General features: G+C 44.3%; 1 protein-coding gene across 1 annotated transcript; it reads right to left on the bottom strand.

Moving 5' to 3' along the window:
* Positions 1–4,448: 4,448 nt before the first annotated feature.
* MAP3K8 (mitogen-activated protein kinase kinase kinase 8) lies at positions 4,449–25,065 on the bottom strand. The gene is made up of 9 exons (XM_068146031.1): positions 24,970–25,065; positions 22,213–22,337; positions 20,134–20,494; positions 17,218–17,382; positions 14,911–15,172; positions 12,291–12,397; positions 8,136–8,288; positions 7,279–7,525; positions 4,449–5,821 (listed from the first exon to the last, which is right to left on the bottom strand). The coding sequence occupies exons 2-9, from the start codon at positions 22,245–22,247 to the stop codon at positions 5,688–5,690; spliced, it is 1,464 nt and encodes a 487-aa protein (XP_068002132.1). The 5' UTR covers positions 22,248–22,337; positions 24,970–25,065; the 3' UTR covers positions 4,449–5,687.
* Positions 25,066–25,372: the final 307 nt, after the last annotated feature.

Genomic DNA, 25,372 nt, shown 5'->3' with positions numbered 1-25,372 from the left:
ACACAGGCTTTTCAGACCAGTTTTGAAACACATTCTTAAGTGGTAGCCTTTGCTGGAATCCCTAGTGCCCTGGCATGATCATGTTTTTATGTCACAAAGTGCAGCAGTGATCCTCACAGTGCCCAGCCCCATTGCCCTAGCAAGATCTCACCTGGTGGATGCTCCCAGAGGCCCAGGGCCATCAGTACCTGGAGATGGGAGCACAGTGCTACTGCACTGCTGTCATTGCTGAGGTATGTCCATGCTCCTGCCCTGCCCAGGGCAGCAGCTGGCCCCCACCATCTGCAGGCACCATGGAGGAAGTTCCGTGGGCAAAAGAACCAAAGATCTCCAAAAGGCTCAACCTGTGCCAATAGTGACAGTCAGGTCACCTCCAAGTGGCTAGTGCCCCAGTGCAGAGCCAAAGACACGGTGCCAGCTTCCCCCAGCATTCCCTGGGGGAATCAAGTCCAACCATTGTCTAAGTCCTCCAAATCTGGTGCTAAGCCATGTCCCTCAGAACCACATTGCTGTCCTTTGTCTCTCTTTTCCATTCCTTGCCCTTCTTCAGCTGTGTGCTGCTTCAGCACATGATTTGCTATCAGCACCAGGAGGGATTTTAAACTTCTCAAACACCACTGTCTATTTGACTTTTTCATGCTGGCCAAACTATGCTTACTGTCACAGTCTGCAAAGGGGGCATTGTTCCTCTGTTCATGGATGCTATAGCTGCATCCTTCCTCTGAAACTGGCTCCTACTGGTTCACACTTGAAACCAGATTTATGGGTGAGCATGATGCTGCTATTGCATGCAGCTTTGACAAGGATCAGCTATGCACAGCCATTTTCTCTTGCACACCTCACTCTGGAGCATCCCTGACTCTCCTCCCTCTGAACACGCTCAGACTGATCCCACGGCCGTGTCATCCCGCTACTCAGATGGCACATGGTGCTGTCTCGTGTGGGAGGTGTGGGACACAGGTGAGCAAAGGCTCAGGCTGTCAGAGCAGCTCACCTCCTCCCCATTGAGTCATCGTGCCCCAGTATCAGTCGGCAGGGCTATTTCTGGTGGCCAGCCAGGAGCAGCACGAGTGTGCCCACGACACTGTAATGAGCCACTACCAAGGTCCAGACAGATTTTCGTGGGTGTTGCTGAGTTTGGCCAGCACGCACTGTTTATAAAGGACTTGTTTTCCCTTTGCTCAAATGACTAGCTTTGGATAGGGACAGTTTTAGAAGAGGACCTTTTTGGGCCATAAGGAAGAGAATGCTTAGGCTCCAAATAGTGCTCCTTTCCTGGGAACAGGCAAAGTCCCTCCTCCCTGGGCATGGGATGTAAAGCAAAGTGCAGGAAGCAAAGTCTTTGCCCATGGTGTCTGGGTCTGCCTTGGAAACAGCTAGTAAAGCATCTAGCCATACAAACCTTCCCAGTTTTGGCCACACATGGCACCATGCAGCTCCCAACATCCCAGCCTTTCCCAACTGACCTGTTTGGCCTCCCCAGCGGCTGCAGGGGTCACACCTCCAGTGTCTTTTCCCCAGCTGCTTCTTCCCTGACTATTTAGCCAGAAGAGCAACATATTTTTTCCCCCAACATCCCAACAAAGGGACCAGCACTTGGCCAAGGGCCTCCCTCCCCCTCCCTCTCCACCCCATAGAGGGAAGACCTGGCTTTGTACTTCTAGTGCAGTTTCCCTTGAACTCCCATTTGGATTAACAGGGAAGCTCTTTTAACCCCCAGCCAGGAAAACCCTTATTTCTACATCTTCCAATTGCTCCTCCCAGTCTCTTCTATCCACTGACATGCTTTCAGGATTAAATAAAACAAGAACCTGAATTTAGGAGTTAAGAAATCTGCAGAAACCAGGCAGCAAGCAAAACCTCTTTCTTGCAGGAGGCATGGGTGACCAGAGGGCAGAGCAGGGGGTGCAAAGAAGCAGCAGCTACAAGAAAATGAGGAAAAAAAGGGTTTTGACTTCTTTCTCTCCTCCCATGTTGTTTCAAAGGCATGACCTAAACCAAATCTTCTTTCACAAACAGAATAAGGAGCTGAGCACATCTTCAGATGATCTCCAAACCCATTGTAGGCCAGTCACACCAAGAAGCCCTGCAGAGGAGCATGGTGGTGGGCTTGGTCTCAGGGTTGCAGGCTGAGGGAAAAGGCACCTGTGGCTCCCTAATTTCACCAGTCACTGCAGGCTGTGGGTTTCTCCATGCACTTGCACTTTCCTTTGTAGTTAGCAGGAGTTTCACTATTCCCCCAAGAGAAAATGAAACTATACATTAGAAATCAACACAGAGGCAAACCACTTGCAAATCCCACAGCTCAGAGAAGACCAGACACCCTGCTGGGAGGGGGCAGGATTTTCCCACCATCCCCTCACCTCCAGCCTTGAGTGCTCCAAGTACACAGCTGCTCAGGCAACCAGTTTAGAGAAATAATCTTTCCCCTCCCAGGTTAATTCCAACCCAGTTCATTTCCCTGACCTCATTCTCCAAGCAGTGGCACAAACAAGTGAACCTACACAATGCAGGGATCAGTGACTGTGGGATACACTTGAGGGATGGGATATGTTTGGGGTAGGATTTACTGCTCCCAAGAGAAATCTCTGCTTAGCTGCAGCCTGAGGCTTACCTGAAATAGTCCTCAGCTATTAGAAAGCTCACAGAGCCAGGAGCAATGCTTGGTGTTTGGTTTACCTGAACAGCTATGCGTTGATTGTGTACCACCCCTCTGAAGAGATATTTCTCACCAAGCCTCATACTGTTTAGACCTGTGGATATGTCTATAAAGAACTCCTGGTTCACTTAGCCAACCCTTATCACCTATGTCTGGCAATACATAAACTGTAATTACTTTGGATAACCTGGTCACTTATTACTAGAAGATATAGAACAGCCATACACTCAGAATGAATTAAATAGTGACCCTGGCCCCATCTGCAGATGTCCATGCTAAATCATTTAACTGGGTGGGGGAGAAGAGAATAGCATTCAAGAAGAAAATACAAGCAGAAAACTCAATGTAACATTTTTTTCAAGCAATGGTAAAAGCCCCCTAGCAGGCTGCAATTCTGTTGAAGTATTTAGGCACTTGTAAGTATATCAATAGTTTCTAGAGACTGTATGGTGAGGATGGCAACTTTAGTTGTATAGAAGGGAAACTGGAGAAGAGATTTTAAATTCACCTCCAGCTACCTGAAAACCTGCTTCCTACTAATTCTATGAATCTCATTGAAGATCAAAAGCCATCAGCAAAAAGATCTGAAAATTGACCTGGGCCTTTTCAGTCTTGAGAAGGCTGAGAGGGGATCTTACCAACATCTAGAAATATCTGAGGAGTTGGTGTCAAGATGAAGGTGCCAGGCTCCTTCCACTGGTGCCCAGAGTTAGGACAAGGAACAACAGGTACAAGCTAGAACACAGGAGGTTCCACCTCAGCACAGGGAGATACTTACCTATGGTGAGTGTGACAGGGCACTGGAACAGGCCTTTCAGAGAAATTCTGGAGTCTCCTTCTCTGGAGACTTTCAAAACCCACCTGGATGTGTTCCTGTGTGACCTGCCCTAGCTGATCCTACTTTGGCAGGGGGTTTGGACTCAATGATCTCTGGAGGTGACTTCCAAACCCCAACATTCTGTGATTCTGTGAACCTCTCAAGGCAAAGGTGAGTGTCCAAACCATTAGGTTATGGGGTTTTATTAAGTCACATACACTAGAAGTCTGATCCCTGAATATCCTGATCACTACAGCCAGTGTAAATATGAAGAGGGCTCCCCAGCTCAGCTCTCCTCAAAGCAGCAAGTCATCTAGAGATTCTGCACAAAGTACTGCTGTAGGTGGATTATTCCCAGCAGGATTTTTGGCAGCAATTAAGATCAGGACTGAAGAGTTGCCCTTTGCAACATTCAGGCAGTCTGGAAGGAGTGTTGGGAATGGGACTTTTTCAGAAGCACTCTTTTGTCTGTTAGTAGTGTCCAAAATCCATCAGTGATGACCTCCACCCAGTTCCCCAGTTGGTGGAACAATGTGTGTAGAATCATAGAATCAATGAGGTTGGAAAAGACCTCAAAACTCATCAAGTCCAACCCGTCACACAAGACCTCATGACTATTAGACTATGGCACCAAGTGCCACGTCCAATCCCCTCTTGAACACCTCCAGGGATGGTGACTGCACCACCTCCCTGGGCAGCCCATTCCAATGCCTAACAACTCTCTCTGTGAAGAACTTTCTCCTCACCTCAAGTCTAAACTTCCCCTGACACAGCTTGAGACTGTGTCCTCATGTTCTGGTGCTGGTTGCCTGGGAGAAGAGACCAACCCCCTCCTGGCTACAACCACCCTTCAGGTAGTTGTAGACAGCAGTTGTAGAGAGTGTAGTGTACCTGGGCCATGATAGGGAAGGTTGCCCCAAATACATCCCAGCCTCACGGTGTTTTTAAAGAGAAAAGAAGAGAGTGACCACATTTCAAGGCACTGAGCTGGATTTATTCACTTAACCATATCAGTATCAAACTAGAAATCATCTGTTAGATAGGAGCAGCATTAAATAACAGACATATGAAAAAGGAGACTGTGCTTCTCAAAGGGGTTCAGTGTACAACATACACAGTATGCCACTTAAACACAAATGCTTATAGAGAGGTCATCCTAAGCATCCAAGAAGAGTTTTATAAAAGTTTACGTTCTCATCCCATGGGATGTACAGAACTATGCAGTTCACATAGTTTTACTATCATCCAAAACATCATGTTTCAAATATATGAGGCACAGCAAGAACAATGTAATTCCATTTCCATAGGAACATAAACACAGCCTGTCACAACTGACATGCTTTCCAAACCACAGCACTCACAGCAATTATACACCTGTACACTTCTAAAGGGTTAAAAAGCAAGAGGCTGGAGCCTGCCCACTATTGCCAATAGGGAATAACATTTTATCTATCCTTGAAAACTACCTAAGATATCCTTGCAGTATCTGTAACGTAGGAAGCAGGTGGAGTCAAGGCCAGCTTGCTGTGCTGTTCCCAGACCTAACTGACAGGGCCAGGGAAAGATTCCTTCCACCCACAGAGAAGTGGGCCAGTGCCCTGCTTCCACAGCCCAGGGAAGATGCAAAGTAAAACACATCTGTGACCAAGTGATGTTTTGTCTCCAGAGACAGCTGATAAAAATTAGCTCAAGGGGGGCCCTGATTTCCAGTAAGATTGACCAGAGACTGGCCAAGTCTCAAAGACAGAACAACACTGAATCAGTCTTTGACTGGTTAAATCAAGGACTTTTTTTTTTCCCTTTAGAAAGTTTTCTCTAAGGACAGTTTAGAGAGCTGGAATCTTAGAGCCTACATGCTGGATTATATATATTGGCTTTTTCCATGGCAGTATTTGCAAGCATATATTACAAGTTTTACAAAAGTGCAAGGCCCAGCACAGGAAGATATCCTGGATTGAGACATTCCCAGCAGTGTTCTTTTTGCCATCTTCTTGTTGGTCAACCAGCAGTTGCACAAACATGGTTGTTTAGGATCAGCTTATCAGAGCCCTCAAGGGTTTAGCTTAATCATCTGTGCAATTAAACACTATTCACATTTCACAGCCCACAATGGCAAAATTTTTACATACAGATTTGAAAAATCAAGTCTTAAAATCAAGTTTTGAGAGGTAGAGGTCCATTTCTAACCTGCTGACACAAAATGCCACTGAGTCAGTCGTATTCTACAGCTGGTGGTCCCCTAACAATATTGAAGTAACCAGCTAGAGCTCCAAGATCTATGTAGAGTGACCTTTGCCTCTTTAGTAGGTCTGACTCTTCCATGCTCCCAGTACACAATGAGGAATCTAAAAAGGAGAGAGACAAAGCATATCATTATTGCATAGATACCTACATTCGTTCAGTTCCATGGCTGTAGACATTACTGGAATTATCGGCCTAATATTTGCTTTTATTTATCTGTGGTCTCGAAAGCCTCCTTTTTAAGGACACTGCAACATAAACCTCACATAAAATAGAGATAGCAAATCAACCCTCTATGCTGGGGCAAAGAAAGGCTAAGCAGTTTGCTGCTGGAAACAGTCAAGTATGTTCAACTGTTTCCATCAGCTGGGACAGCTAGGCAGATCTTCCACATCCTTTGAGCCGCTGTGCTAAAAGGAAAGTTTGGTGCATGAAAAAAACCAACCTGCCAGCTTTCTGCCAGCTAAGAATTCCCCTTCACACCAGGGGAATTTTCATCTAAACAGATGACATCCTCTTTGGGTCACTTGATGTGACAGTACAGAACAAACACAGGACCATCAGTCTGAGATACTTTTTTTTCCTTTCAAATCATAGTCTGAAAAATCCAGACCTGGTTTGCAGCAGCATAACTCTCCTGAATACTTGTATAATGAGTACCTTGGAATCTCAAGCACCTAAGCTAAAGTTCCATTTTTTTTTCCCCACTTAATTTTCAGTGCTTTTCATTTTCAAAATAATTGATTCAGATGGCCTGAGCCAGTCAAAGGATTATGCACCCACAAGGCAAAACAAAGAAGTAGAATTAAATCATTCCGAAGCCCGCTAGCAGGTTGCCGGCACTGAATCTCCCTGGGGCTTGATATTATCTGAGGACACATTGAGTTTCCTAGCTAGTTTCTGTATTACCCCTCATAAAGCACTTATTAATGCACAAGGGGAACTGTGTTCTGTCCCAGTTACTTTCACTTTTGAAACAAAAGGTTTGTACTGCTAATACTCAGCCACACCATGGTGTGATTGTCATAAAATCACAGGACGTTAGGGGTTGGAAGGCACCTCCTGTCAGAGCAGGATCACACAGGAATGCGTCCAGATGGGTCTCAAGTCTCTAGAGAAGGAGACTCCTCAACCTCTCTGGACAGCCTGTCACCCTTACAGTAAAGATTTTCCTCATGTTGAGGTGGAACTTCCTGTGTTCCAGTTTGTGTCTGTTGCCCCTTGTACTATCACAGGACACCATTTGAAAAGAAACTGTCACCACCTTCCTCTGCCTCACCCCCTCTTCTGCTTCACAAAGTGCCCTGAATGACACCCAGAGCTTTTTCAAGAGCCAGCCCTTCTGGAGCTGCAGAATTCAGGCTGAGTTCTTCCCTTGTTGAAGTCAACAGGCGTTTCACGTAACTCATAATGACCTCTGTCTCTGATCTCATCTGGCTGGATTGTTTACTGATCTCTTTCCAGAAGCCTTTTGAGTTTGGTTTGATTCTAAACACTCACTTAAGTTTTGAGACAAAGTAAAACCTACAAAGTGCAAGGTAAGTAAGCCTGATATCACTACCTGCAATATTTTCTGGCAGCTGCAGCTCCTTCCTTGCCAGTAGTCTTTTCCTCTCAAACAGTGCTGAGTCCAGGCTCTGGCACCGTGGCTGCTCTTCTGGGGGTGGGTGTAAGGCTTCATGTTTCAGTAAATCTGCTGCAGACAGCCTATGATTAGGATTCCTTTCTAGAGCCGCTTCTAGCAACTCTCTCATGGAAGTGCTGCAGTCTTCAGCGATGTCCTCCAAGGGGGGAGCTTGCTTGTGGATCTATTGGAATCAAAAGACCACCATTAAAACAGTTATTCCATAAACAATGGAAGAGGAAGCCGCAGATAACCACGAGTGGTCTGGGAATTCCCCACTTACAACTCATCTCCTCCCTGAGCTGGGTGAATCAATTAGAAGAGAACAGCTGCACAAAATCCACCTTTTAAAAGTCAAGTTTTTATCCTAAGTTTAAAAACCCAAAGCAGCTCCAAGCAAGCCTCAAATCAAATTCACCAGATTTCTATACCACACTAGAAGAATCTGAGAATCAAATCTGCCAGGCTCCAGTTTTCATTTGCCACTTCTAAGCAAAACAGATAAGCTGGACACAGATGGGTTTGTTTCAATCAAGTTTTATGCTGTTCTAGCCCTGTTCTTGCAGTATACCCAAGCCCTGTAAATTTCAACACAAATGACAGAGACGACTCCAGCTCAGCCTCTACCTTCCCCTAAACGACCAAAACCCACTTCCCTCCCCTGAAGCAACAAGGATGATATCATCTCTCTGAGAAACATTTTGACAGTTTTTATATGACTGGAGCTTTTCCAAACAAGAGCATAGGAAACCCTTCAACTGAAACTGAGCTACAGCTTTGCTGTGGACACTCACAATATAGAGGTAGGAGGGGTATGCAGAACGAGGATATCTGTTCACCCAGGGTGGGATGCCAGTTTGCATGTGTATAATAGTAGCTCCCATGCTGTAGATGTCCGCTTTCGTTGTGTGGCCTCTGCAGAGAATAACTTCAGGGCTCATGTAAATCTGTGCAGAATTGTCAAAAAGAGATTAATCAATAGAGGAAAGCAATAAACAAAGACAAATCGTGGCATTTTGAGATCTGGGAAAACTCTCTGAAGGGATACATCCTAACAGTGCTTGCAGCATATAGACAAGCATCATCTAGGGAGTAAGATTTTTCTGCTCTGGCACCTGGACAAACTCATATTCCAGGTTTACCCTCCCTACACATGCCACAGTTCAGTGGCTATGAGACTTAGCTGAGCTTTGGAAGGTTGATGTTCAACCCAAGGCTGTGTAGCAGGAACCTCACTCCTCCACAGGAAAAGGAGGTGCCTGCATTGCCAGTGGGGCACTGCTGGGACAGCTCCATTCTGCTTGAACAACATGGGCCTGTATGAGGCTAACAAGGGTGACTGTGAGTGCTAGTCACCCAGCTGGGGTAGGAGTCCACTCCTCAGATCCCTGTTACATCAGATACTTGACAGCTCTTCTGGGGAGAACTGACAGATACACACCTTCCTGTCTTCCTTACTCTTCTCCTCTCCCCACCTTATCCAATAACCTGCATGCTGGGGCATTATTCCAAGAAATGGAATGGTGAGAAGCCAGCCAGGTCTAAGGCAATTCATAAATATAAATCTATATCTCTTAAGTCCTGCTGCATGCCCTTTCCACCAGAACTTTCAGTATCCCTCTTCTAGCCTTTTTTTTTTCAAACCAAAACTGCTAATCTCATCTAAACCAAAATACGGTTTCTACCCAAACATTTCACTGAAACATTTGGATTTGTTAAAAAAATAAAGAAGGATTTAGTGGGAAGCTCCTGACAGCTCCAGGCAGCTCGGGAGCAGAGCCAGAGGAGAACCAGATGGGCAGGATGCAGGAGGCACACCCCACGACTGGCAGGAGCTGCCCGCACAGCTCGGCCACCACCACCAGCCAAGGGAGGAGGTTTCAACACAACGTGGGCACAGCCCACAACACATGAGGTTAGCAAGCCGCCCTATTTGCTTCTAGTTTCTGTTCTTCCCTCACCCAATTTCACTCTAAAGGAGCCAAACAGAACTTTAATTAGTTCAAGTCATCCTGCCACAAAGAATCACATTAAAAGCCATTAACTGACACAAGAGCAGGAAGTTAAGTCATTGCCACATGGTTTGACCGCTTATTACCACAGACTGAGAAGGGCTGTAGGGCTCAGGCAAATGCCAAGGAATATTTCCCGGTAAATCACTAACCGTATCTGCAGCACAGAGCCTCAGAGCAGAAGCGTGTGCGCAGGTTAAGCGTGCGCAAAGGCTCAGCAGGATTCTATGGCTGCTACCGAGTCCTACCCATTGCTTTCCTCTGGGTCTGCACCAGCCACTTCTAAGTCTCATAAGAAGCACAGAATAGAAAATCTGGTTTTGTACAAAAAACAGTGACTAGCAAATACAGTGCAACTTGAGTGAAATCTGTGCATGGGAAAAGAAAAAGGCAGCAGCTGCCTTTTTGAGGAGAAAAAGATGCTGGAACAAGAACCTGTCAACAACTATAGCCCAACGGTGAAAATGGTCAGGATGTACCTTGACTGAAGAGTGACAAAAAGCCAAACTGAGACATGCACCAAAGCTGTGATTTTAGACTGGTTTACAGTGGCCAAAGTTGTCACCAAAGTTGGCAGCCCAAGCCCATTCTCACCTTACCATTCTCACTCCTCCCTACTGCTGGGTTGTCACTTGGCTGCCTGCCCCTCAGACCAGAGACATGACTCCACTAAAAAACAGCCCTTCATGCTGTGCTGGTTTAATTTAGCATTCCTGCAAATGAATCACACCTTCCACATTCAACAAAACCCTAGCAGACAACTTTTCCCTCCCCTCACATAGCTTGACTGAAGCTAACAGAGCGTAAGAGCGAGCACAGCAAATGCCTAGAAAAAGTAATTTCCTGCCGAGGAGTTTCAACACAAGCATGGTATACTGTGTTGCATGACTTATCCAGAAAACCCAGGTTCTTCATGCTACACCAACTCAACAAAATCTAACAATCTTTCAGTCATTCTCCCCAGAAATGCAGGTATTAATTTTCATAAACACAAAGAAGGTTCACAACACTCAGACCTTCTGTGCTACAGAAGTGAATAAAAGTTCTAAGCCCCAAGAAAAGAATGTGCACAGGAAAAAGGTAACTCCAACTGCCACTTCAGGAGTCCTTGCCAATACCAGACATAAGAGATGTCCACAGGCATAATGCTGCACAGCAGTGACAGAGCCCTAACAAGGAGCTGTACAACTACATGCAGAAACAGCACTCCTGCACCACATATTAAGGCTGCATAATAGAGGGTGCAAAACTCAGGAAGACTTTGGAGTCAAGATCTTACTTTGAAAAAATTAACCAGACCATTGGCATCAAAGGCTACAGAAAGCATTTGTGGGAGACTGGATCAGGCACCCCACAAGGCAGAGAGGAAGATGCCTAGCAGGAAGGCTGCGAGCTTCTGCTATAGACAGGCATTCATGATGTTCCTGTAAGTCCTTGGTGTTTGAAAATCTCCCTTCCTGTCTCTGCAACCTTACTTCTGGCCTGTGATGCTGTGGCAGAACAGCAAGATCGCTGGTTCCAAGGACTGGGCTGCTTCTACCCTGAGACAGCTAACACCAAGCACCACCATGTTTCAGGGTTGTGGGGATTATTCACTTTCTGAAGACATGACTACAGGTGCTCAACAGTGTAGAATAATTTTCTTCCTAGTAAATGAAGAACTAAGTGTTTTTCACAGTTGTTCTTACCGCTATGAACTTGTCCTGCCTCCAACAGCCAGGAGCAGATCACCACCACTCCACAAACCTGGAGATTTCCTGTTTACACACATCTCCATCCTTATAAAATATGCTACCAGAGCTTCCAACTCATCCCCTTCACTTTTCTTATTCTAATTAACAGCACACAAAACCCTCTTAAACAAGTCAAAAACCCCAAACCAAAATAACACCCCCCCACCACCACCAGGAAAGCACGTACATTCCATGCCAGGAAGCGTGTTGCTTCCAGTACAGTAAGAATTTTAAGCTCCTCACTCCCCTGGCTAGAAAGACAGTCAAAACAAACATTCAAGTAATTTCCCAAATATCTTGGGGGGGAAAAAAAACCCAAAACCCAAACAAAAAACCCCATGAAGCCTGACGTGAAATGCTCTTTTTCAGTTATGAAAATAAGTCCTCTAAACACATGCCTGTGCTGTGGAAAACCAGGAAAACAGTAAGTGCCAACATTTCAGCTGCAGTATTTCCTGTAAACAACAGAGAGCACGCAAAGCTGTGTTTGCAGTAGCTATCCAAGATAATCGTTGCTGCTAAAGCTCCAGCCCTGTAAACACCAAGGCATGAGTGTAGCCCAAGTAGTGTGCAGGACCCCTGTGCGTGTTCAAAGTCAAAGTCACTGAGAACATGTAAGAGGTCCCCACCTACATCACTGTAATGCCTAAGCAAGTGTAGCAGATAATCATCAACCATGCCATATGTAACACCCAAAGGGCAGAAGGGTTACACGTGGATGGGGAACAGAGCTTAGAAATGCTAAGGGATGAAACCCCGAGGTCTGTAATTTCTGCAGTTTCAAAGGAATCAAACTACTGTGCTGAGCAGGTCATCTTGATCCATAGCACCTTTGCTAGAGCAGAGAACAAATTCCTGTTTGAAGTGTTTCTGACCAGCAACTGATGCACTGCAAGCTCTCCTCAGAGCACTGATCCTATGTTTGATTTCAGTGAACCCTGATTTGTCTTTAACTTCAGATTTAATCATTGCTAACTAACAGGACTGCAGAGAAGATGATACAGCCTTCAAAGTGTAACACCCAATTCCCAGCAAACTGACAATAAAAATATAATTGGTATTATATTCTTAATGTTTACTTGTAACTTTTTGATCATAAGAACCTTTTGCGCAAGCCTCTACCCTCAAGCTCCAAATTCGAGTCTACTCATCACAACCATGGGAGTAACACAACACAAGGGATTTTGCCCCTCCAGTTTCTTACCTCTGTTCCTCTAAGGTCTTTGGGATAGTAAATGTCTTCAGTCATTTGAACACTCAGGCCAAAATCCACCAAAACAGCCTTAGTTGACATAAAGACAATATTGCTTGCTAAAAGAAAAACAATAAAGAAGAAGAAAAAGACAACATTTCAGTTTCTAGGACCATGAGCGTTCAATTTGCAACACATCTATTTTGATTTGGATGATAGCCCAAGAAAGGAGACAGCACAACCAGTCTCATGGTCCTTCTTCTAGCCAAAACAGGTCTGTTAGTGACTGGGTCCAATTTTAAATCACCTCTTAAAATTCAAACTCTTCAGGTTTATGTAAGAGATTAATCAACAATTGGTCACTTTCCTAGCTTCAAAAAAGAAGAGAAAAAAAGAGAGAGAAAGAAAAATGGCTCAAGATAAGGGAGGAAGGTGGAAGACTGGTAGGCACCTCATCAAGGCTTGCTTTGAGGGATGCTTAGTGATCTCCAAGGTGGAGAGCATGCTGTACATGGCTATGAACAACATAACTGTTGGTCACCAGGAGGCTTCTCTACACTATTGACTTAAATGAAGAAAAAAGCAGAGAGCAACCAAAGTGCCTCAACAGCAGTCACACCAGTCTCCTCCATCAGTCAGCCAGAGTGGCTCACTGTGATGACTATGACTGCAAAATTAATGAAAGACAGAGACTTCCAAACTCCCATTGTACTGCAGCATTATCTAGGAGCTTAATGCACTTTCTTCCAAAAAGCGCTGCCTAAGGCAGGACTTTGTACTCAGAGGCTTTCTTTGCAGTTGTATTTCCAATCAAATATTTATGGAGGTAGTGCTCTCTGTAAGCCTTGAAAAATTCTAGTTTGTTTGCTGTTTCAAATGTGTGAACATAGGAAGTCTCCAAGTTACAGAACAGAAACACATTTTCTCCCAGAGGAAACTGTGGGTCATTTTCCATCTTGATGGTGTCCACTGAGACCAGCCAGTGGGAAGATGCAGGCTTGATTTCAGCAGTACTGGTTCCTGAAGCAATCTTTCACGCCCCCACCTCCTTGCCAGAGCTACAAATCTACACAAATAAATGTATGACTTTAGGGACACCTTTGAAGATATGGATTTTAAACACTACATAAAGGATGGTGCAGGAGACCACAGTGCCACAGCGCAGCACACTCTGCTGCATGTTTGGGACTGCACCCAGCTCCAGCTGATTTTGGACTGAAGTTCCCCTCACGAAATAGCATTGCTTTCCACAACCAAGGGTTAAAATGAGTGGCAACACTGAACAGCCTTCTCCCCTCCCTGGCTCAGGGCAGTCTTTCTCTTAGTAAAGCCCTATCTCCTCCTGCATCAGCATGACAGAGACTGAACATCAGTGGATGCAGTGAGGGGGAAATCATAGATGTTTGGGACACAGCCATTTCTATCGTTTCTGCCTGGTGATGGAGAATGCCCAACTTGCTCCCTTGAGCAGAGACCACTTTGCTAGGCAGTAGGCACGGCTGCCATTAAAGGGCTGGATTACCCAGATCAACCCCTCAAACCAAACAGCTCCCTGCAGGCAGGAGTGTGGCCAGGGTTTGCACCCAAGCATCTCCAGGACTGGTGCCCATCAGCCCCAGGTGGCCCCCACCTTGGCTCCTGCCCTGTGTCCAGTAATGCAAAGAAAAGGCTGGAAAAGGCAAAACAAACTGACATCCACCACATCCACAACAGACTGGTTCTTCTGTCTGTTATCTAGATGAAGTGGGTTGGTTTGGTTTTTAAACCTTTTAATTACTGCCATTGTTATTGCCAATTACAATAAACCCAGAGGAAAGCCTCTTACCAGGAGTGAGAAAGCACAGCTCATGGGAAAATTAAGCACTTTTAGAGTTGCCAGTATCTCAAAAGTGTAAATCTAAAAGTACCAACCCACATTAACTTAAAAAAATGCAAGATGGAGATCAAAATTCAGCAAAATGTTGCCACCTTCTGTAAACTATTTATTGTCACACTTCATTTTGAGTATTTCTACTATAAACACTCAGGTTTAGTAAAGAGTAACCTACATAAGAGATATATCTACAGTCAGAAGCACTGATACTAGAAAGGCAGAATTCTTCTGACCGTTGGGGGAGGTGAGGCTGGAAGAAACAGTAGTTAATATTAAGGTAAATATAATGCATTAGAATTTAATTGTAAAGGCATTTAATATTAATGTATTGAATTTAGGGTTAGTTTTGATTATTTATACATGTCAATACCTAGAGCCTTTCAAAAGCAAATATAGACTAAAATTCATAGTCATTGTTAAAAGGAAAAAAAAAAAAAACAATACAAATTATGTGTTTAGTTCCAAACTGAGGAACAGCCATGCAGGAACATAAAACCTACAAGAAGGTGCAAGTGCAAGGTGGGCATGGAAGCAGTCAGGATGAATTAACATGGAAGGAGGGAAACTTCTGGCTTAACACAGACTGATAATTTCACTCATTTTCTTCAAGTTTCTATTTCAAATCGAGCTGCTCAAGAAAGACAAAGGAGCTATGACCTTGTTGTCGTTTGTTGTGCATTATCCTTCCTTTCTTCCCAGAGATGAGGGTCCCAACCCAGCCTAGACCAGAAAGTACACCGAAGAATCACATACACATACGTTTGATATCATGGTGGATAATCCTCTTGGAGTGAAGAAAGTCAAGTCCTTTCAGAATGTGCTTTGTCACCCAAATGATTTCAAATTCTCTCATAGGACCACAACTCTCCAGCTTCTCCATGACAGATCCTCCCTCTCCAGCTTCCATAAAGAGATGGATCGTCTCATCCCATAAAATAGCACCATATAATTCAGCAATGTTTTCGTGACGGAAACATGCCTGTATTTCAACGTCTGAAGGTTTGAACTGCTCCACTGGGACCTAGTGAATTGAAACAAAACCACAGAAAAGAAGCTTAAAGGCCAGGTTATCCATACTAACACTAATTATCCTACAGATTAAAATGGAAGAAGGAAGCAAAGCTCGCCTAGCCATGTGTTAAAACACAGAGATTTATTTCAATCCTGTGATCCACTTGTTAAAGTACGGGGTTTTATGTCAATCCTGTGACTTATTCTTCTTTTCCAGTTGAGATATATCCTGTTTAAAGTTGAGAGAGTTTTTGGAATCATGCCCAAACAAAAACTGTAATCTTCCAGAACAAGCAATGTAGTAACAGCTATTCCCGTCAAAATCTGGCGGTTGCGCAAAAGCTCTATGCAAACTTCCTGGTGAAGGAGATAAAAATCCTGCTGCTTTTTCCATTAGCTTTGTGCAGTCTCATCTGCTCTGCCTCAGCCATGCACCTGTCTGATGTGTGCATCAGTGCTTGCAGTACTCAGCAGCGTACAGACAAACCATGCTGAGGACCGGCACTAACCTAAGTCAATCCTTATCAGTGCTGGTTTATGGCTTAGAATGAACGAAACCTGCTTTAAAGGCAGCATCTGGCAGCACTATATCCCTTTAAAAAGTACTGACAGTAGATTGCTAAGACAATAAAAAACAGTGTTTGCTCACACATGGAAAAGTTACTATCACTCTTTCTATTCTCCTTCCCTCAGCAGACTTAGAATCATAGAATTGTTTCAGTTGGAAAAGACCTTTATGCTCTCTGAGTCCAATCAGTGTGACTGTGAATATTTTTATAGCAAACAGAAACTGCATTTTCAGAAACATTAGGATGTTTTAATTCTGCAGTGGGTTATGCAGGAACAGCAAACTAAATCTGTCTTCATGTAGATACACTGACTGCAAGGGGTGTAATTGCCACATGCAACTGCCTCCCCAGCTCTCACTCACAGGGGCAATACAGGTACTTATTCAAAAGTCAGAGGATATAAAGCAATTTCCCAGCTCAACCTCGACTGACACTAAATATTTAATGCCTTTGGTTTGCATAAAAACAGGGGACTGCTCAGCAGTTTTCTTCAGACACCTGACAACCTTAAGCTCAGTCAGTGCCCAAAACACAATGAGAGTTGCAGGTAACACGAGCTCTCAGGGACATCATTGGCACTGAAGTAAAGAAAAACTAAGTCTGAGGACCCCAGTTAAAGGACAAGATCCTAAAACCATCTGCAGCAACATGGTTTTGCTATCATCTCCAGGAGAAACATGATCTCATGCTGATATTTTACTACCATGAGTACAGCAGGACAAGCAGAAATTCTTCAGCCTCCACAGCACAGCAGGCCTGCTCATGTGGCAGTTAACACATACTTCCAGATACTTTCAAAATGCAGACACTTTTGCAGTCTCAAAGCCAAAAAATGAAAACAAGTTAACAGTTAGAAACTTGCATTTTTCCTGCCTTGTGTAGGCCAACAAAACCAAGATGATCATCAGCCTAACAGTGAATGTGACTCACACAGACTGCTTCGGGTTGGAAGGTCCTCAAAGGTCCTCTTGTCCAAACCCCCACCAGTCAGCAGGGACACCTCCAACTTGATCAGGCTTCCCAGGGCCACACTGAGTCTGATCTTGAACATTTCCAGGAATAGGGCCTCAGCCACATCCCTGGGCAGCCTGTTCCAGTATTTTACCACTCTCATTGTAAAGAACTTCATCCTTGTGTCCAACCTAAATCTATCCTGCTCCAGTTTCAAACCATTGCCACACGTCCTATCACTACAAGCCTTTCCAAACAGTCCTCTCCCAAGCTTCCTGTAGGTCCCCTCCAGATACTGAAATGAGCCTCTAAGGTCTCCCCAGAGCCTTCTGTTCTCCAGGCTGAACAGGTCCAATTCTTTCAGCCTGTCTTCATAGGAGAGACGCTCCAGCCCTCTGATCATCTCTGTGGCCCCGCTCTGAACCTGCTCCAGCAGGTCCATGGCTCTCTTGTGATGCAGACGTATTTGACAATATACTGTACATACAATGCTGTACAATGTTTGCTCGGAGATAAAGCTACTGAGCTAACATACCAGCTTGCACGCCATTCGTTTCTTGGTTTCTCTATCTTGGGCCAGATAGACTTTCCCAAAAGCTCCCCGAGGAATAAAATCGGAGCCAATGTTCCTGTAAGTCAGCTTCCAAGGAAACAGCAGCACATCCGAGTCAATTTGATAGCGCCCATTCTTGGGTGTGATCTGCAGAGTTATTAGGAAAAAAAAACCCAATTAAAAAAAGAAAGAAAGAAAAGAAAAAGAAAAGCACTTCAAGCCTCATTAATTTTATACATGTAGTGGGGGGAAAAAAAAAGTATCACTTCTGTATGTGCATGATGCACGTGATCTGTTCTGCAGTCTTTATTTAGAAACACCAAATGGGAACAGCATGTGAGGTGTGGCACTCATTCACAGTCCAGGCATCCACGTTTCTCTCCAGTGACTAACTTACAAAGTGTAAGTTGCAATTAATTGTCTTGAAACAACAACAGCAGCAGCTGGCTTAATGAAATTGCCTGCCTCTTGTTATTAGATTCACCTGCACATGTTTGTCCTTCCTGTAATCTGCTAACTTGTTATGCCACATACCTGTTACTCACAGGCTATCTTACACCATGTGAGCAACAATTTCAGTGTTTCCTAATATCACATGTACTGCTAGGGCAACACAGCTACATTTTTCATCTTGTACCAGAGTTTCTGCTGCCTAGCAAAACGTAGAAGCAGCCTGCCACAATTTTACCACCAATCTTCTTCTAGTTTTAAACTGTATTAAAAAAAACCAACCAAACAAAAAATCCAAACAAACCAAACAAACCAATAAACAAACAAAAACAACACAGTGAAAGTCACACTGTCTGCTTTAGGTGGTAAAGCTGGGAGTTTTGGTTCTCTGTACAGTCAACAAGGCCAGGAAGGTTCCTCCAGGAAGAGATTCAGGGCATTTAAGTCAGTATTTTCCTCAGAAACAACTCCCTCCCTCTGCACATGACAGAGAGAGGCCAAACTCCTAACTATGAGTGCTTCTTGAGATGTGATGCTCTTTCTTCAGTCTCTTAATATTGTCTCAGCTAAGGAACTAGTAATGTTTCCTGTGAATAATGCTCCTAATTAATTCGGGGATCTACAGTGTTGTCAGTATCTGGAATATCATTAACCTGTTTACTGCTACTATTTTTAACAGCATATTAGGAAGATGACTGGGTTTAAACTTCTTTTTAAGATGCAATGTAGATAACCTTTCTGTGCTTTAACAATGTTCATGCTTTTCCATTTGGAAAGCATTTCCTAGACTGCTAAAACTGTGACTAGTATCAACATGAAATAAGTTAGTACTTGGAAGTTCTTATTTTTGGGGAGGTTAAGTTCTGAACTGTTGGGGGAAGTGTGTCTTTTAATAAAAATATTTTGTTTAGGATATGCAGAATGAGCTTCCCCTCTGCTCATCAGAGCCAAGGTGCAGACGAGCAATCCAAACATCTTGCCTGCTTGCTTCTGCAATTCCAGGGGTTGAGACTGGCTAACCTACATGGGCTGCACCTATCCTGGAAAGCAACACAGACCAAGTGGATTGGATTTGCAGAGCAAGAAAGCAACAGCCACCACACTAAGCATGTTTTCAGGAGACTTTTAGGACTAGTTCCTAGACTGGTCCTGTGGAGGAAATGCTCCTTTGTGGCTCTAACACATCCTCCAGCTAGTTTAGTTCCAACGGAAAGCAATCCAGCTTGTGCTCTCCAGGACCCCTCACGATGTAAGCCACGGTGCAGTCAGTGGGGTCACCAGGCAATCAGAAGCACTCCTGACCCTAAGTGAAATGCTGTAGGTTATTTGCAGTGTACCTGCTGAAATGCATGTACAGGTAAATGCCCTGCCTCTACTCCCCAGTTGCTTAATGGGATCATGTGCACTAAATAGTACGTGGGTCATACCAATTGTATGCAGCTGCAGTAACAATACGCAAGCAAAACAAGGGCCAGTATGTGGAACAGTACCTAGCCCAAGTATAGGAAACTTTTAATATTAGTGTCACTTCAGTAATAAACTCAATTACAGAGTTTAAAAATGACTGCCCTGCAATATTGCAATGCTCTCTCCAAATCAGAACAAAGCAACACCCTGTGCTATTTCACACCTGAGTAACCAGTAAGCCTCAAGCAAGCAGTGCTCACATCCAAAATGTACTGTGTGCAAGATATTTAAGATGATAGACGCAGAACTTCTTAATGAAGCAGCAACACAAACATATATGAATAAACTTCCATTTCATAATTGACTCTCTTCAGAGCAATTGATTTTAAATAGAAGCTCAATGACACTAATACCTACAGATGCCTGTAGAACATAAGTCACTTTAGGAAAGGAAGGGAAAAAAAATAACCTACTTCAAAACAATGCATCTATACTTGAATTTAGTGGTGTGTGATATGGTGTGTGATATGACATAATCCTGTGATTCTGAAAGTCACCACTGGTACTATATACTTATTCTCATTACATCACTGCTTTCTGTATTCTGTGCAGAGTTAATTCAGTAACTACACAAAATAGATTCTAGACCCTTACATGCTTGTTTTGCACAATGAACGCTTTTTACTACACGCACACAAGGCACTGGAAAATTCTTACCTTCTCCCAAACCTGTAAGCCACCACAGTTGTGGCTTTTGCTTTTTTAATGCATGTCCAGAGTTTGTACTCGATGTTGGGAAATGTTTTCTAATCTCCAGGGTTACCAAGAGACAACATATAGTGGATCCTTCTCAACAACAGACCTCTCTCCACAGCTGCTTGAGACTGCAGAGGCTAGACTTGATGCAAAGATCCCTCCAGTCCCAGATTTGCACAGGGAACAGCAGCCTAAGTGTTACCCCTGGGACTGGGGGGGTGATTTCTCTTCAGGTTCTCAGTCCTAATATATAATAATTTTTAAGTAAAAAGAAAAGAGACATACCACATTCAGGAGGATTCCTGATTCCTGTTGTCTGCATCCTTTAAATTGTTTTGCAGTGTTAGACACCTGATTTGCAAAAGCAAGCAGATCTTCCACAGTCCCATATTTGACAGAAGACATCAAAGAAACTTCCCTTTCACAAAAGAGTAAAGATTCTGCACGTTCTTCATTCTGATTTGCCTCTTCACACATTGTAATTAAGCTGTCTTCATAGACTGCAAGGTCTCCCCCTGGATAAAGGTCTTCCATGATGTCTATCACCTCAGACATATTTAAATTAGTTAGCAACAAGTCAATCTCTTCTTTGCTATCACTACCCGTGCTCATATACTCCATTACTGTCCACTTTGCAAAACCACTCCTGAAAAAACAAAAGAAATAAACTTGAAAACACTTTTCACATAAATGTTTCAGCAAAGTAAGAATGAAAAGAAGTGTTCAGGATAGGATAGGATAGAATAGAATTAACCAGGTTGGAAAAGACCTTCGAGATCATCGCATCCAACCTATCATCCAACACTATCTAATCAACTAAACCATGGCACCAAGTGCCCATCCAGGCTCTTCTTAAACACCTCCAGTGATGGTGACTCCACCCCCTCCCCGGGCAGCCCATTCCAATGGCCAATCACTTGTTCTGTGAAGAATTTCTTCCTAACATTCAGCCTAAACCTCCCCTGGTGCAGCTTGAGACTGTGTCCTCTCGTTCTGGTGCTGGTTGCCTGGGAGAAGAGACCAACCCCCACCTGGCTACAACCTCCCTTCAGGTAGTTGTAGACAGTAAGAAGGTCTCCCCTGAGCCTCCTCTTTTCCAGGCTAAGCAACTCCAGCTCCCTCAGCCTCTCCTCACAGGGCTTGTGCTCCAAACCCCTCACCAGTTTTTGTTGCCCTTCTCTGGACATGTTCCAGCAAGTCAACATCTTTCCTAAACTGAGGGGCCCAGAACTGGACACAGGACTCAAGGTGTGGCCTAACCAGTGCTGAGTACAGGGGCAGAATGACCTCCCTGCTCCTGCTGGCCACACTATTCTTGATACAGGCGAGGATGCCATTGGCCTTCTTGGCCACCTGGGCATATTGCTGGCTCATGTTCAGCCTACTGTCAATCAGCATCCCCAGGTCCTTTTCTGTTTGGCCGCTCTCCAGCCACTCCGACCCCAGCCTGTAACACTGCATGGGATTGTTGTGGCCAATGTGTAGAACCCAGCACGCAGATGTGTTAAATCTCATGCTGTTGGACTCCGCCCATCTGTCCAGCCTGTCAAGGTTCCTCTTACCATTATACAGTTAGATTTAAAACTATGAATTTGCAATATGAAGAAAAACATAACTATTAGACCGGGTGAGAATGAAATGGAGAAAAATTCTTTGCTAGTAAATTTGGTTTAGAAGTTATTAGTGAACTTCCCTTGTCATTTGGACTTGGAATTTACCGTGGTAAAGCTTTTAGTTAGAGGAACTGGCACAGTAAGAAAGCAAGACCTAGTTATATTTTGCTGGATATGCAAAAATGAAGGAGTACCCTCAATGAAAATGAAGGAATTAATTATTTGGAAAGGAATGACAGAGAGAGATATAAATGTACTCAGTTTACCCCACACTTATTTGATGTGTCCCGAAAGAGGAAGAGGTCATGGAGCAAGGTCATCCCACTAGTAATAAGCATTTGTTAGCATAATTGCATAAAGCACAAGTCAGTCACCACCTGAGATACATAACCCATCTGTTTTGTAAATAATTGATCAGAACAAAACTTGAACTTAAGTTATCACCAGTTCCAAAAGAAAGTCAGAAACTGTGTTATCATAAAAGCAATGAGATTTTAAAGCAGTTTCCAGCAATTTGTTCTGTCCTCAGTAGTCCTAGCAATGACTTTTAAAGGTAATTCTTGACTACTTTGCTGAAGTGAACTTTCACTACAAGAAACTGAGTTCAACATTCCTAAAAGTCGCCTTCCCATCCCAGGTTCCTGCTTTAAACCAGAGAGAATTAATCTATTCAAGTTAAAAACATGCATGGTCAGTTATTAAAATACTTAAGACAAATAGTTTTCAACACATAAATGTCTAGAGCACATACCTTGTATTTATCCTGGTTACATCACTCAAAACCATCAAAAAGGTCTCAATATAATCCTTAGAGTTGTCATGTTTCTTGAACCCGTATTTACTGCTGGTGATAATTTCACAGTGTTCTGCAGCAGCCTATTAGGAAAAGCAAAACAAATAAAGCCACGGCATACCAGCTCAAGCAGAAGGACTGGTTTATGCTCATATGATCACTTGCTTCATGAAAAGAAAAACCAGTAATCACAAGGCTGAGATAACAGGGGATTTTTCTGCAGAAAAAGATTACAGTTCAAACAAGAATCCAGCTGCTGTATGACCATACAGATTTCCAAGTAGTTGTGAAACAGTTTTTCCATGGCTAGGTCCTGACTTTTATCCTCCCTGCCTTATGTTTGCTAACAGCAGAGAAGGATCTCCTTTTCGTCTAGCAGAGCTGACTTAAGGATGCCCTGTTTAGAAAGCTTTCATTTCCCTTTTTCATCATCCGCTGCAACCATCTAATTCACGTAAAAGGTAACAACCAGAGAAAAAGAAAGTCGAAAAAGAAAAAGAAAAGCATCAAGCACAACCTATTTATCTCAAGGACAGGCAGCAGCCTCGGTCCCCCGAGGCCATTAAGCAATGCCGTTTACCCAGGTACAGTTTCTGGTTACAATCATTATCTTTCTTACCCTCCCTGCAAGGACGTGGAAGCTTTGTGGCACATATTTCTCATGGGTCAAAGTATTTACGTCAGCTCTAGCGTTGAAGAAAACCAAGCAAAAATGACTCGGCCGACTTGGCAGAGAAACTCAGCCCACGTGCTGCGAGTGTGCAAGACAGGGCAGGGCAGGACAGCTCGGCGGAGGCAGTACAGGAAAAGGCAAGGCGGGCGCCACACGCTCCTCTGCAACCCCCTGCGGTGATGGTGGCACAGCAGCACCGTGTCTCCTCGTCCCCCCCAAGATGGACACGGTGATTATCACCAGCACTTCACACCAATTCAACCAGCCTCAAGCCAGCCTGACAGCACCTCTAGCGCCAGGACAGCTGGGGAAAGCACCCAGGCTTTGCGTCTGAGGTGACGAGACAGGTCAGGATTTTCTACCCAACCCAAGAAACAGAAGATGCTAGAAGTCTCTTCTAACCCGGTGCACCCCACCTTCCTGCTTTATACCCAAGACAAAGGCTCTTAACAAAGCCTGAAATTTATTTATCTTAAAAGAGATTTTTTTTCCTCCCCACAACAGAACTTTTATTCCTTGCCTTTTTGTTTTTTTTTTAAAACAGTGCTGAATTCGTGAGAGTGGAGAGGAAACAGCCCAGTCATACAAGGAACTGAGAGACTGCATGGGTAAAGTCATGTAAAGTTAGAAACTATTCCCAAGGGACTTTCTGAAGGAAAACATAAGCCTCTAAATGCTCTAGAGATGAATATACAACACAATTAAAACTCACTCTGAAAATGTTTTCATGCATAAGGCATCTACCTGCACAGTTTAGAACAAATGCTGCTTTCCATAGGTGCAAACTCTGATCTGTTCCTCAAAGGGTTCCCAAACTGCAGCACACTAATAACATCCTAGACAGTTTCACTACTGCCAAAGAAAAAGAAGCTCTGAATAACAAGAAAAAGTGCTTTTAGTGCTTGAGAACAGCTGCAGACCTTTCATTTTTCCCTGTATCTAGCAAATTCTGAACACTAAATGTTTACAAAATGAAAGCAGTATCTAAACTATGTAAAGCTAATGCTCAAATTATGCAACAATTTATCAATATCTGTATTATATTTTCACCACTAGCAAAAAAAAAAAGTAATCAAATATTTCTATACAATCCAGACACATGAAGAACTGACATCACCAAGCAAGCTTTACTTAAGTTCTCAGTTAAAGAACTGTTTATACCTACACTGGAAAGAAGAAAACTAAATGTAAGAACTTAAGTCAGTTGCTAAAGCACCAGACTGTCCAGTTCTGCCATTATTTCAACATCCTCACATGACTAATTTGCAAGCCGATTTCTCTATCACAAGCAGCTTTTACTTAAGCCCCTTTTTCTGAGAAGCTTGACAGCATCCTTATAACCACCATATTAAAATAAGAGTAACTAGTTAAGAGACTTCTGAGCTCCTGTGGATTTTGTGTGTGTGTGTGACAAGGATCAACAAAGCAAAGAACAAAACAAAACCTACAATTAAACTTAACCCCCCCACCAAACTAACCCAAGACTACACAGACTGGCTCAACACAGTCATACACTCAAAATAAAAAATTCTTGTGCTCTTCTTAGAGAATAATTTCCTAGTTTAAGGGGCAAGTAACTGTCCACCATTGATGGGGGAAGGGAGTCCTTATTGGCTTTAAAGGACAGTTATTAACAGACTTTGAAAAACACAAGCCCTTAAGAAAAAGGAAAACACCAAATGTTCTTCTGTCAAGGGACAATTTCCATTTCTACCTAATTTCACATTTTCACTTGGGAAAAAGAAAAAAAAACAAACAACCCCACACCACCCAACACAAGACCTCTTGGTGCTGAAGAAAGCTCTTCTCCAGCAGGATGGTGCCCAGTGACCCCTTTCTGTCCTGCAGCCGCGGGGACAGCACAAGGTGCCGGGATCAGACTTCAGCGACCAGCACGACGCTGTCCAGGGGGCTGAGGGCAGCCAGTAGCCTGCCAGCCGCAACCCACCCTGCAACCCCAGACCCTGCTGGAGCCGCCTGAGTGGACGGCGAGTTCCCATTCCGTCCCGGCCCTCTCTGCCCCCCCTCCAAGTCTCGCTTACCCGCGGGGCTCCAGGACACGCGGCCCGCCCGCAGCCAGCGCCGGGACCCTTCGTCCCGGTCCCGCGGGAAACTCCCGGGGGCGGGGAAGGGCGCAGGTAGTGCCGCCCTCCCCTCGCCGGGGGCGGGGAACCGGAGGCGGCCCCGGCCGAGGTTTCTATTTGGGTTTCCCGGAAGGCTGGAGCCAGCGTCTCTCGCCCGGGGCGCAGAGCAGGGGGCGGGCTCGGCGAGCGCTATCGTCTTGTCCCGGCGCGTCCCCAGCCGCGGGTGGCACCGGTGGCCCTTCAGAGCCTCGTGTGCATCTGAAGGGGATCCCAGCAGCTGCTGGCACACACTCGGTGGAAATTTAGGACAACTACGTGAAGCGCTCGTTGGTGACTGTAGGATTAAAATATGCCTGGAGAC

This window comes from Melanerpes formicivorus, unplaced genomic scaffold, assembly GCF_026170545.1.
Source record: "Melanerpes formicivorus ecotype bairdi unplaced genomic scaffold, bMelFor1.0.p_v2 SCAF_13, whole genome shotgun sequence".
NCBI lineage: Eukaryota > Metazoa > Chordata > Aves > Piciformes > Picidae > Melanerpes > Melanerpes formicivorus.
Note: the sequence above shows the minus strand (reverse complement) of the source record. Positions and strands in the feature narration are given on the sequence as shown.